This window comes from Pituophis catenifer, unplaced genomic scaffold (genome assembly GCF_029215685.1).
Source record: "Pituophis catenifer annectens isolate HBS135680 unplaced genomic scaffold, rPitCat1.0.hap2 SCAF_6, whole genome shotgun sequence".
Classification (NCBI taxonomy): Eukaryota; Metazoa; Chordata; class Lepidosauria; order Squamata; family Colubridae; genus Pituophis; species Pituophis catenifer.
Window position 1 is genome coordinate 45,525,628 of NW_027256886.1, and position 13,837 is coordinate 45,539,464.

Genomic DNA, 13,837 nt, shown 5'->3' on the forward strand with positions numbered 1-13,837 from the left:
CAGTAATAAAAAAATATAATTCCATGTTATTCCTAGGGAAGATTTTTAAAACAATTTTATTAAACTGATCATAGTAGTGGAAAAATGGGGAATGGAAAAGGGGAACAAAAGAAGTGTAGAGTAAAGGGGAAAAAGAGAGAAAAGCATTGACCTTTGACTCTTTTTAGTGCAGTAGAATAAAGTAGAATAAAGTAATAACATTACAGCCCCAGAATTTTACTTTTATATACTTAATATGTACTATAACAACAAACTTATCTAATCAGCAAAACCCAAAGTTTCACTTTTTTCCATCTCAAGCACAAAATCCAGAAGTAGTTTCCAAGTAGAAACAAAGTTGGATGTATTATTTTCTTTGATTAAAGCAGTTAATTTAGCCATCTCTGCTAGATCCATCAGTTTTCCAGCCCTTCATTCATTGTGGCAATTAGAGTACGGTACCTTTACATGTTTGTGCATACAGCATCCTTGCTGCTGTCAGCATAAAGAACAGTAAGGGAGATTCTTAAAAAGAAATCAAAAAGAATGCTTTTGTTACAGAGATGCCTTCGTATAAACCCGTATATGCACCAAACTTCAGTTATTAAAAGAGAATATGTATAGTGGATCAGTGCACAAGAAAGTACAATCAAAATGATTAAAGAGCTAGAAAAAAATAATCACATTACCTCTGTAGTGGAAAGCAAGTTGCTGTTCTTCTTCCTTCATAATGCTAGAATATTCTGTTATATAGTAAAATGGAATATTTGACCATTTATTTACTTATTAAATTTCTACGCCCAACTCCCAGTTTCTGGATGGTTTACAAATTCTTAAAAATAAAACAGATAAAAAGAACAAGACAGCAGAGATAGCAAACCCAAATGGGAACATGAAAAAGAAAAAAGTGTTTGTGTCTATGTGTGTGTGTGGGGTATGTGTGTGTGTGTGTGTATATATTGAATTAGTCACACTTGTCAAAGGCCTGCACAAAGAGCCAGATCTTCGGAGACCTTCACCATACCAGTAGCATTTGATTCGGTGGAATCTCTGATTCAGTGCTATCTGAATCTCTGGGGAACGCCCTTTCAGAGGGCTAGCTCTGCTATACAGAAGGTATGCTTCTGGGATCCTGATAGATGCCCTTGTTTAATCAAAGGAACCCAGAGTGTGCCAATACCAAATGAACAAAGACAGGACTTCTTAAACCTTTCCAAAATTCAATTAAAATCTGTTTCTGGAAGATGTAGCAAAGAAACCAACTTGAGCAGTTTTAAAAAGGATTAGGAAAAACAAAAAGGAAATTAATTGTTCAATATTATCTCCTAAAACAAGAAACAGCGGTGGTGGCCCCAGAGCACCTGATTAGTTACGTTGAGATCCAGAATATTGAAGTAGGTAAGTCTTTGGTGTGATTTAGTACAGCAATTATATACTCATCTAAAATGAACATAGCCAGGTGATTTCAGCTTTTCAGAAGGCTGCCTAAAGATGTCAGCTCCTTGAAAAGTGGCTCTCATAATAATAAAAGCAAGAGTATACATAAAACCTAATCAACTAGAGGAAGAAGTAAAAATGACCCTAAATGTTTTTAAGAAGAATGACTTTTTTGTCAGATGTAAAAGGGGATTATTATTTTTAATTATGATATCAGATATAATAGCAATTGCAGATAAGAATAACATGGACTGGCTACCCTAAAAACTGGCATTCATTCTTGGAGCAAAGCATGCTGCAATTCTATTATACCGTTTATAGTAATTGGCTACCAGTTATTGTGCAAGACAGCAGATGTCCATAATAAAATACTGTATGCATGGAGTTCAATATAATGATGTTGAAAACAGCATAAATAGAAGGGCACAGAAGTTTCAATAGTATCAGTTCTGTATTCCACCCACAAGAAAAATATCATTTCTTCTTGAACATTAAAAAAAAAAAGACTGTCTTTCAGTTATGTGATATGCTTCATTTAAGAGTATTTTTGTGTGGATAGCTTTTTACACAAGAAATGTTTGTAACACAGGCTTCTCAGAACAAGGCAAGTATGAAAAAAACAGATTAAATAGCTGGATCTCTTTTCTAATTATATAGTTATGAGAAGAAAACCACAAAACTCCCTTACTTTCTTCATTTATTACATACTTATATACTACCCTCAGATAATCCACAACCAAAAATGAACATGGATATCGAATTATAAAAAATAATATTCAACATATCAGCTTTAAGTTTTTTTCCATTTTTATAATGGAGAAAGGGAATTTATAGTAAATGAGTAATCTTTTAATGAAAGATAAAGCTGAATAATATATGAAGAGCCCTGCTGGATCATATGCCAGTTAGTCCCAAATAATGTATATAAATACGTCTGAGAAGCTCACAGACTTTAATATGGGTATTGTGCATTTTTTAAAATGGACTTTTAAATAGATTGGGAGTGATAAAAAAGGTGCAAAAGCTAAGTGAAAAAATATTGAAGCATTACTAAAGGGAGACAATGTTATTCTATTAGTCTCAGATGTACATATAAGTAGTTGTTTATATATTCAGCAATACTATTTCCATAATAATTTGGCTTGCAAACACCCAAAATAGGAACAAGGATAGGTTAAGACAATACTTTTTTTGAAATTGACTGTGAAAACTTGATAATGCATTTGTGAAAACACAATCTTAGGGTTACACTTTCCTTAAAGTTGAAAGGTTGAGGGTGGGAAACCTAGAGCAATAGGTTATAATTCTAGGTAAAGATACAGATATGTATTGTTGCTCAGGTCTTACATTCTCTAAAGGAGTGCTGTTTGTTTACTTTTATAAAAACTAATCCATGCGTTGACTGGATTAATCCATTGTCTGTCTGTCTGTCTGTCTGTCTGTCTGTCTGTCTGTCTGTCTGTCTGTCTGTCTGTCTGTCTGTCTCTCTCACACACACACACAAATATAGTAGCATTTAGGCATATATACATAGCGCTTTCCAGAACTGTCTGGGCAGTTTACAATGTAAGCATTATTTTCATATTCCCCTCAACAATCTGGATTCTCATTTTACCAACCTCGGATGGCTGAGTCCCGTCAGTATCAAACTCCAGGTTGTGGGCAGAATTTGCCTACAATACCGCACTTTAACCACTATGCTACCAGGGCCCATCTATAATCTATTAATTTATCATGATATAATGAACTTGCTAAATTAAAAATTTCTGATGTTCCCTTGAGTTGAATAGCATTACGTTTTCAAGTAAGATTAATCAATATTACATCTGTACTTTGGAGCTTACTTGACAGATGTGTTAAAGAATAGTCTGCTGCTTCCAATCTAACATTTAGGGTAATTTTTAAAATTGTCATTCAACACTTCCTCCTTTTCCCCAAACACTCTCTCAGAGGCTGAAAAAAAAGGCACACTTTTCACCAAAACTAGGCAAGCTCATATGCTTTCAGTTTTCCAGCAACACTTTCTTCCCATTCTTAAAAAAAAAACTGCACTTAGCCTTTTTATAAGCCCAAGAAATGATTCTTCATTTTTCCCGAACTGCTCTGATATTCCAGCATAATAATTAGACTGTCCTCTCACAATCTGCGTATGAAAAAAACCTGCCACTGTCCCTGAGTTTATCCTTCAGTTTCTTGACAAAAGAGATGAACTGATATACATTCATACTGGTAATAGAATTTATGGGGAAAAAATGTTTTGTGAGTTGTTTTACTGTGCCTATAAATTGTGGAAATAATGGAAAAATTGGTTCTGGTTGAATTCAGTTTTATTTCAACACTTCTAAAAAGAAGATGGAGGCTAAAGAAGATGGGGCAAAAGCTGAATGGAGCGTTTCCCTGCCTCTGGTCTGCCATCTGAAATGGATGCTTTTAGATGGCAGACCAGACCTAATAAATCTACATCAGATGAACTCAGAGAAATACACAAACTCATCACACCTTTTCCTCTTCTACCAGATGAATTTGCTCTACTACAAATATCCCTTATGAGATTTACTACAAATGTATGAATTACAGGTAGTCCTTGACTTACAACAGTTTGTTTAGTAACCAAAGTTACAATGGCATTGAAAAATGTGACTTATGACCATTTTTCATAGTTAAGACCATTGCAGCATCCCCATGGTCACGTGATCAAAATTTAGACATTGGGCAACTGACTCATATTTATGATGGTTGCAGTGTTCTGTGATCATGTGATCACCTTTTGCGACTTTCCGACAAGCAAAGTCAATGAGGAAGCCAGATTCACTTAACAACTGTGTTATTAACTTAGCAACTGCAGTGATTCACTTAACAACTGTGGTGAGAAATAGGGCAAAACCCACTTAACAACTGTCTCACTTAGCAACCGAAATTTTGGGCTCAGTTGTGGTCATAAGTCGAGAATAACTTCATACTATACTTCATACATAATATAACTTCAACAATTTGCAGACAGTGGGAATGGTAGTCCAAAATCTTGAAAACATCAAGATTGGAAAGGCTGAATGCTATCTATAAACTGAAGAAAAGAGACAAAACCCAGTCAGATTGTCTGTTTTGTAGAATTTAGATTCAACAGTTTGTGACACTAAATATGCCACATTGAAAAGAAGTAAAGGCATGTTAATCAAAATGTTCTCCCCATATACTTACAAAGCATTTTGTTATATATACCGGTATAACATACACAGCTTCCCTTCCCTGTTGCAAGTCCATACGATATTTGTTCTGAAAACTGTCATATGAATTATTTCAGTGTTTGTTGTGGTTGGGTTTTGTTTTCAGGAAACAAACCATACTATTGGGCGTGCCCACTTCAGCAAATTTTGCAAATTCAAATAAAGGCTAATCTAACAATTCCGGAGAAACCAAACCTGTACGTTGTTTGGAAAGTGGTGTATCTTACACTAACTACTCTAGTTAGCACTATTTTTGGGGATCTCATCTTGTGGTTTTTTTTCTTTCTTTCAGAAATAATCAGGCAAATCCTACTTATTTGTTTTTATTCAAAATGCATACTTATTGTGAAAATCCTGCAAAAGTCTTCTATCCTGTTGACTAGCTTTACTACAAAATACTTGATTTGCTGTGCCTTTATTTTATTTTGGTGCTTTCAAGAGAGTTTATAACTTCTGGCGACTGCCTGGACAAGACTCTGCAGTTTTATTGACAAGATCTGTCATTGCTTCCTTCCTAAGGCCGAGAGAAAGTGACCGGCCCAAGGTCAGCCAGCTGGCTATGTGCCTAAGGCAGAACTCGGGATCTTCCCATTTCTAGCCTGGTACCTTAGCCACTACATCAAAGTGCTTACTTTTAAGTTTTACTGACGCATAACAGGAATTTTCATTTTCTATTCACTAATCAACCCTTTCTCAAGCAGGATAAATTTTATGCTGTGGTATTGTTTTTTTAAATTGGAACTTGAAGATCCATTAACCGCAAGCTTGGTACAAAATGGAGACCTCAATTGTATTTAATTTCAGAACTGAATAGAAGTTTTAGCTCTTCTTAACAAAATTTCATTCCTTGTTATATTAGGCTTCATTCACTTTAACAGGATAATTTAAGGTACTTAAAAGGTAAATTCAAAACCAGAAACTTTTGCTAATTTATTCTAATAATATTAGAATAATTAATAAATAATTTATTAAATAAATATTCTAATTCTACAATCTACATTTACTCAAATGTATTAGTGGATCCTAACCTACTAACTGCTTTGCCAAAATCAGGAGAAATGAGTTTTAAAATGAAAACAATGTTCATTTATTATTAAGATTCTATGCAACCCATCTCGCCAAGACAAGTTATGTTGATACTGCTTCAGATTAATCTAAGAAGAGAATTAAGAACTCTGCTTCTTAATTGCCTGAAGAGAATGCTAATTCATACATTTATATTTCTCTTGCTACTTTCTTTGAGGGTAAGCAACATATACAGTACAAAGCACAAAAAAGTAAGAGCAAAACCAAGAATAAACCAAAATAGGGAAAAGCATGGTTAGCTCATTTTGTATCTTGGCATATTGTTGCAAAACACTCTTGCTTTCACCATTTTCAGGCATAAGTTTGCATGCTACAGTATGTTTTTGTCCTTTAAATGTCATCTCTCTGTTTAGGAATTCATGAATTAAATAATTATTCTAGCTGATGGTGCTATAATTGTATTAATCTCACTGTGTATAAACTAAATTGTTTTCAAAATGACTCCATTTTAACTTGTCAGTTTTTAAAAACTGATTTTGCAAAAGGAATATTGGAAACATTGGACATGTTTTCTGGATCCGAAAATCAGAACACCCATACCATAAAGAGACCCGGTTTGGTTTAGTGGTTAAGGCACCAGATGAAAAACTGGGAGACTGTGAGTTCAAGTCCCACTTTAGCATGAAAACCAGCTGGGTGATCTTGGGCCAATCACTGTCCTCTTTTGCCCAAATATTGCATGAATTCTTAGTCTTCAGTTAAAAAGATCCACTTTAATAATAGATACTTTTGTTAGAGGGTCATATATTAAAATTATAAACAAATAATTATTATAATTACTTTAAAATAGAGAGCTAATTCGGTCTCATGGTTATGCCACCAGGCTAGAAACCAGGGGACCCTGAGTTCAAGTCCTGCCTTAGCTATGAAAGCCAACTGGATGACTTTGGGCCAGTTATTCTATCTCAGCCCCATTAACCTCACCAGGGTATTGTGGGGAAAATAGGAGCAGGAAGGTGCATTGGATACGTTTGCTACCTTGAATTACTTCTAAAACTAATAAGGATGAAATACAAATAAATAAATAAAAATATTTTTTCATTCTGCAGGGCAGTGAAGAGAATCCAGAAGACTATATTTTTTTTCTAATTTTCCTCTCCAATATTAAAAAAGGGTTGTAGCCTCAAAAGGAAAATTTGACATGGCAGGTGAAGCATTCAATCTATTAGATGTGCTCTTAGCAGCACTAATTGTTTTGAATGAAAAAATGAAAGGGTCTGGAGAGTTCTAAATATCTTCACCTTCAGCTATGTTCTTAGCCTAGGAGAAAACATAAACCAAATATTCATTCTCTTCCATTTTTCCTCCCTGAAACAGCATTGGACACACCAAATACCATTTATTCTGGCACCAGAAACTCTGAATGAAATAAGGTCTCCTCTCAGAATGTTTCTTAGCTTCTTATCACAGATATTAGTCCTTTATTTTACAAAATACATAATATTTTGAGAAGTAAGTACTCCAAATATTAGTTCCCTTTGCCTTAAAATCTTGACAGTTTTTGCCAGAATGTGTGTTCCTTCTTGTTTCCTTGATTTGGGCAATAAAAAAGATTTATTGAAACTTAGAACATACCTTAAAATAGAAAATAAATAACCTTGCAAGAAAGTTTTCTTGCTCTTTAAAACTTTCTTGGTTCTCTTCTGTCATTTGGGACTTGTTTACTACTTCTTTAAGTTATCTCAAATTAGATTACCGTATTTTACATTGAAATAATTTCTGGAAGAGTTCATTTTCTCAGAAATATAAATATTGCCATTTTGCTTTCTTTTTCTTCTGAAAAATTCAAGATTCCAGTTTTTTTACTTCTAAAACTTCTTTTACTTCCTAAACTTCTATTGTGGTATTTTCGTTCATGAATAGATTAGCAGAAGCATGCACATATTTTTCCTCGTTCAGGACTCTGCTTCACCTTTGAATAGCATGTTAAGGACCATGCTATGAACTAGTGACTGGATAAGAATAATTGAGACTAATAAATGTATTATTTATTTTTGTGCCTTAACAAATTATCCAGTATTCAATGCAATTTCCAAAAGACCTCATGATTTCTTTTTGGTATGCACTGTAGAATTCATAGCTGTTCTTGAATTTAATACACTGTACCATTGCTATGTATTGTCTATTTCTGTATGAATTCTTATTAAGATTCTTTATCATTCCCTATCTTCCTATTGTTCCTGGCTTCTTCCACCTTTTCCAGCTCTGAACCAAATTCTGATTTATAATCTTGTTGAAATTTAATAGGATAGCTTCCAAGTTAAAGCAATGTGCATAGAAAATATGCCCGAGATAAGCTTTCCATTACAACATAATTAAACTAGAAGAGAATACTGGCACTTTAAAAAATATTCCAGAACTAAATCCTAAAATACTATGACCAGCATTTTTTCTTTCTTTCTTCCAAAAGATTAACTGTTAGTTTATATTTAGCAACAGAGTGATTTTTTAAAAGTCTGCACTACTTGAGAGGCCTATTGAAGGAAAGCAAACAACATTCACATTGATTTGTAGACCACAGAAATAAACAATGATCATTAAATATTCACAACTAGATTCTCCTTTTACATGGCTGGTGTTTCCAATGTCAATTTCTGTTTACACTCAGCGAGCATTCTACACTAATGGAAATTGAAGTTTTAGCATATCTCTATTTATCTGCACAACACTACTGGACAGGAAAGGGAAACAAATATTAGGTATCAGTGCTCAATACTATTTACTTTCAAATTGATTTGCCATGGTATTTCCTGTATTTAGTGCCTGACCTAAAATTTATTACCGTGTGCAGAATTCAGATCAATGTGCAATGTTTTTATGAATCACCGAAAACCACTGAAAATAGGCTATATATTAAAAACACATGCACCACATCATGAAAACATTGCATAGCTTCAGCAGAATTGTTGGTTCAAGGAAAGAGAACATTCCTTACCATTTTGAGCCAGATCACACTGACATTCAACTTTCTGCCATTTTAAGTAATAGGCAGCCCATTTGTAAGTATGAGTTGTCTGTAAATTGAATGTTCTTAATCCAGGGATTGCCTGTATGTCATATTGTATTTGGTTAGGGTTAGGGTTAGGGTTATTTCCAGGCTTTCATGGCAAGCCATAAATGCTATCCATCCATATCAACTATCTTTGGTGCTCTTTGAGCTTGGTTGTTTACCTGAAGATGTTTCACTACCCAGCTAGGTACATCATTGTATTTTTATTCTACACTCTTATATATTTTCTAAAGATTTATAGATTTAGTTAAAATCTGGGACTAATTGCTGGGAAATACAGTAAATACAGAAAATGCAGTACACTTGTTCTTTCCCTTCTATATATAGTTTCATCTAGAATTTATTTTACATAATTTATTTTGAATTACTGATATTAAGCAATTGTGACTAAAGAACATTTTGCAAGCTAAAAAAGTGTTTTGAATGCTGTATAGTCCCTTGACTTAAATATTTATTTATTTTATTTATTTATTTATTCAAATTTCTATACCGCCCTTCTCCTTTCGGACTCAGGGCGGTGAACAGCCAGATAAAAAAACATCTATCCATCCATATCAACTATCTTTGGTGCTCTTTGTATGTATGTATGGTTACATTGTGATTATTTATATTACTTATATTATATTGTAGTTTATGTTATACTGTAACTATTGTAATTTATACATTTTTTTATAAATTACAATAGTCTCATAGCTAATCAATGATTTCATTCAATGTTTTTCACCAATAGTGGTTCCTTTTTGTTTGATTTAAACAAATCAATCTCTCTCCTTATTCTTGTCTCAGATTCCATTGGTGGGCCCTTTCTTGCTTCCTCTCATCGATGTCACCACAAGCAAAAGCACTGTCTACCCATCTCACAGTGTGGCACTCTCTCTGTCAGCCCACTGCTTTTCCATCCTCACACCAAGGGGTCACAGATCATTATGGATACCACTCAGAAAGTGGTCAAGCGACAGGCAAGTTTCTGCAACGCCATCACCTTCACCAACAGGCCAATAGTCATCTATGAGCAAATCAGACTTAAGGTGAGTTGGTGCTTCTTTCTACTTGCTGTGTTTTTAACACAAACATTGGCTTGATATGGCAGCCTTTGCAGTATTTTCCCATATGTTTCCATACTGAAAGAGATTTCATATTTTGCAGAAATGATTTGATTGGTGGAGTTGGTATGATCTGAGTTCTCTCAATTTAGCAGGAAAGTGTCCCTTCTCTGTTATGGTTGAATTAAATTGTCCATGTGTTGTGGCCCACCAGAGAGCTGGCAGCAGATTTGGACAGTGAGGAGGTTGGGGACGAACGTGGGCCAGTCCTGGAGTCTGTGGAAGGCTCGAATGATGGCTCTGAGTTGGAGGCAGAGAGGGGGCCAAAGCCATCTGGTAGTTCTTTGCTGCCTCCGGAGTCTGACTTCAGTGAAGCAGAAGAATAGTGTTAGCCTGTTTCCAGTGTGCGCATGCGCAGAGCTGCCAGGAGACAGGAACAATTAAGGAAACAGGGTTGATTTGGGAATAAGGCTTGGAGATGATTGGCCCCTCCCATAAGACATAAAAGAGAAACAAGTGGGACGTGAGCTTTTGCAAGAAGCAATTAGTTCATCTGGCCGATTCAAGATTTGAAACTTCTGTTTGTGACTCTGTGCCAAGTTTGCCCTGCGCCTGGAAATTAGATCTTCAGCAGCGTTCCACGTGAGATAGGTGGGTGTTGATAACCTTCCTCTGAAAGACTGTTTATCAAGCCTTGCAGACTGTAAATGAAGGTAATTTACAGCCATATGAATTAAAGAGGTTTGCCAGCACTAAGTTTGTGCTGTTTAATTTCTAGGAAGCCTAGGTAAGAACACATGAGACTAACAATGGAATTACTGTGAAATTGCCTCTAGACATCACCATGATGATTGGGAACCACACACAACTTATTGTTACAGTATTTGTATCACATCCTCATTCCTTTCAAAAACAGATCTCATAACATATTGTATTCATATTTCCACGCTTTGTGCAAGCACAGTTTCTTCGTCCGTATATCTCCACCATCAGATTGTTAAATGTGTTAAAATTCCTTATCCATTCATATTCTTAATCCTATGCATACCTAATAAAGAGGCAAAGTAATTATACTGATCTTGTTCTGTTTTTAGATCACAAAGAAGCAGTGTTGTTGGAGTGGAGCTCTTCGACTGGGATTTACGTCCAAGGATCCCTCTAGGATTAACCCAGAAACTCTGCCCAAGTATGCATGCCCAGATCTGGTTTCTCAAAGTGGATTTTGGGCAAAGGCCCTTCCAGAAGAGTTTGCAAATGAAGGAAATATCATAGCATTCTGGGTGGATAAAAAGGGACGTGTGTTTTATCGCGTGAATGATTCTGCTGCCATGTTGTTCTTCAGTGGGGTAAGGACAACTGAACCATTGTGGGCTTTGATTGATGTCTATGGACTCACTCGTGGAGTGCAACTATTAGGTAGGTACATATTTGAAAACAATACAGCATTGTTATGAGTTGCTACAGTACATCCTTGTATTCTTTAGAAGAAATACTTTAATTCTTGCATTATCTGAATTAGTAATGACTCTCCAGTGGCTGAACAACAGAATCAGGCCATTTCTAGTGATGTGAGTTTCTGAAACAATATAGCCATCCATGAATTTTTATCTCTTGATTTTTTTTTCCTTACTCCATATCCTGTTATGCTTATCTTCTAGTCACCGTTTCTTGTTCTAGTTCCAAAAGTCAAGAAGTTAAAGAGCAATACAGCAGATTGTCAGTACACCTTAAAATTGTTTGCTTTGGACATAAACTGTTAATGAGCTAAGGACTCAGCTGGCATGAACTAAACTTTATAGAGAGCTATTGCAGGCTTTTTGCATTTTATTGTCATTTGACTTTATGGTACATAGAAACAAAGAAAATGTCTTTAATCCATGGCAAGTCACTTCCATATGGTAGATATAGACAATATCCCTGTTGGAAGTGAAATGCTTTTAACTTAACTGACTAGAAAATCTGTAAAATGATCTTTTTAAAAAAAATCCAACTGGAGAAGTCGGTAGCTCAACAATGGAAAAACTATCTCCCCCCTCCCCCTCCCTTCCTCTCTCTCTCTCTCTCTCTCTCTCTCTCTCTCTCTCTCTCTCTCTCTCTCTCTCTCTCTCTCTCGTGTGTATATGTGGTTTGCATGTGTGTGTGTGTGTATGAAACAATTTGTCTGTGTCAAGCAAATGTCATAACTGCCAAGGCATTCAAAAGCTTCACCAGGCCATTTTGAAGGAAAGGAGGAAAAATGAGATAAGACTGTTTCTGCCTTTGTGCAGTGGGTAATCAAAGTAAAGTGGGCTGCCTAAGACAATGTAAAACACAGCATGTAAACTGGATCACAGCACTTGAACCAGCATAAGCCAGAAAACATTATTGTCATCTTGAAATAGGAAAATACAGGCAGACATTCTATTTATGATGAGTTGGAGATGAATAGAAGGCAACATCATTTATTCCTGCCCTCCGGAAATGGTTGGTGGCCCAAACTCATGAGAGGTAAATATGGCCAATGTCACCCTAATCCCTAGGGCAGTTCTGTCACTGAGGAAAATGCAATCTAATGTCTGTTCTGTGTGTCAGTCTCTTTAAAGTTATTGGTAGACAACTTCTGCATTGTCTTTATTGAACCTGTTATTTTCTACATGCAAAACTTGTGCTGTTTCATTGATACCTAAAAATATATCATCATATAATATATAATCTCCAAATACATTTATGTGGTCTTTTAATCATATTTTCCTTGAACAGACATAATTAGACATATCAGACAATAACAGATGATATTAAACCATATTTGTTGTAAAAATGATGCTTGATGCCCTTTTTACATTTTTACATTTTGTTTATAAGAACATCCAAGATCAAGCAAACATTTCCAGGATTGGAAGCCAGAAATTACTATGAAAATAAATATCATTAATAAAATATTTTTTGTTATGACAGACCATTGGTGCATATTTTAAAATATGGAATGTACTTTGTTCATTCCCCATGTATTGCATATCTCTGTTACAACTGGATAAGGAAATTAATTTCAGACTGCACCCACAAAGAGAATTAATTGGTTATTGCTTTATATAAATCTTAGATTTTAAGTGCAATTGCTGATGTTAAAACTACTAGTTTACAAAATTGAATCTGTTTATTTAATTTTGGACTCTGAAAAAAAATTACTCTTCTGCTTTATTGCATAGTAAAGGTATGACAAACAGTGCTCCTTTAGTGAAAGTCAGGGTGATGCTCACTTGTGCATCTAAGGAAATAAATGAATTCATATATATTAGGGAATTATATAATTTATTGTGCTTAATGTGGTAACAGGCTATTTTCTATGCTATATAAAGAAGAAAGAGCACTGAATGACTTAGATTAAATATTGAATTTGTAAAACAGATGGCTCTGTCTGGACATAAAAAGGCAGCAGATTGAAAAAGCAAAGAGTAAAGAATGAGGGCAATCCCAAAGAATGAGGGGAATCACAACTAATTTGCATTCATTTCCATAAAACATTTATTGTTCCAGTAGAGCACATAGTGACCCTAAATGGTCAAAGCCTTGTCCAGAAATTGAAGAAAATAAATTCAAGAATTGATTTCTATAGTACGTACGTACATATGTATGTATGTATATATGTATGCATGCATGCATGTATTTTTTTTTTTATAAATTTTATTTGTTGCTCATCTCATGTCCAACGATTTAACAGTAATACTAGAAATTTTTATAATTTATTAGAGAGATTTTCCTAATTGTCTGGTCCTGTTAGATATATCAGAATGTCTTTTACATCGCATGTTACAGCCATCTTCTGACATTGATTGATTATGTGCCGTCAAGTGAGTGTTGACACTTAGTGAGTACAGATAATTTCTCCAGGACAATCTGTCCCTAACCGGGTCCTTAAAGGACTTCTAATGAAGTCCCCATTGACAATATAACTGAATCTATCCACCTTGCTTTTGGCTTTCTTCTTCTCCTCTTTCCTCCACTTTTTTCAGCATCAGAGCCTTCTTCAGAGAACTAGGTCTTTGCATAATGTGTCCAAAACAAGATAATATGAGCCTGCT

General features: G+C 35.0%; 1 protein-coding gene across 1 annotated transcript in view; it reads left to right on the forward strand.

Moving 5' to 3' along the window:
• Positions 1-13,837, forward strand: part of NEURL1 (neuralized E3 ubiquitin protein ligase 1) — a 103,907-nt gene that overhangs the window by 62,694 nt on the left and 27,376 nt on the right. The window contains exons 2-3 of the mRNA XM_070945878.1: positions 9,523-9,764; positions 10,874-11,195. Of these exons, the coding sequence (XP_070801979.1) occupies positions 9,523-9,764; positions 10,874-11,195 (564 nt within the window). The remainder of the gene's footprint in view (positions 1-9,522; positions 9,765-10,873; positions 11,196-13,837) is intronic.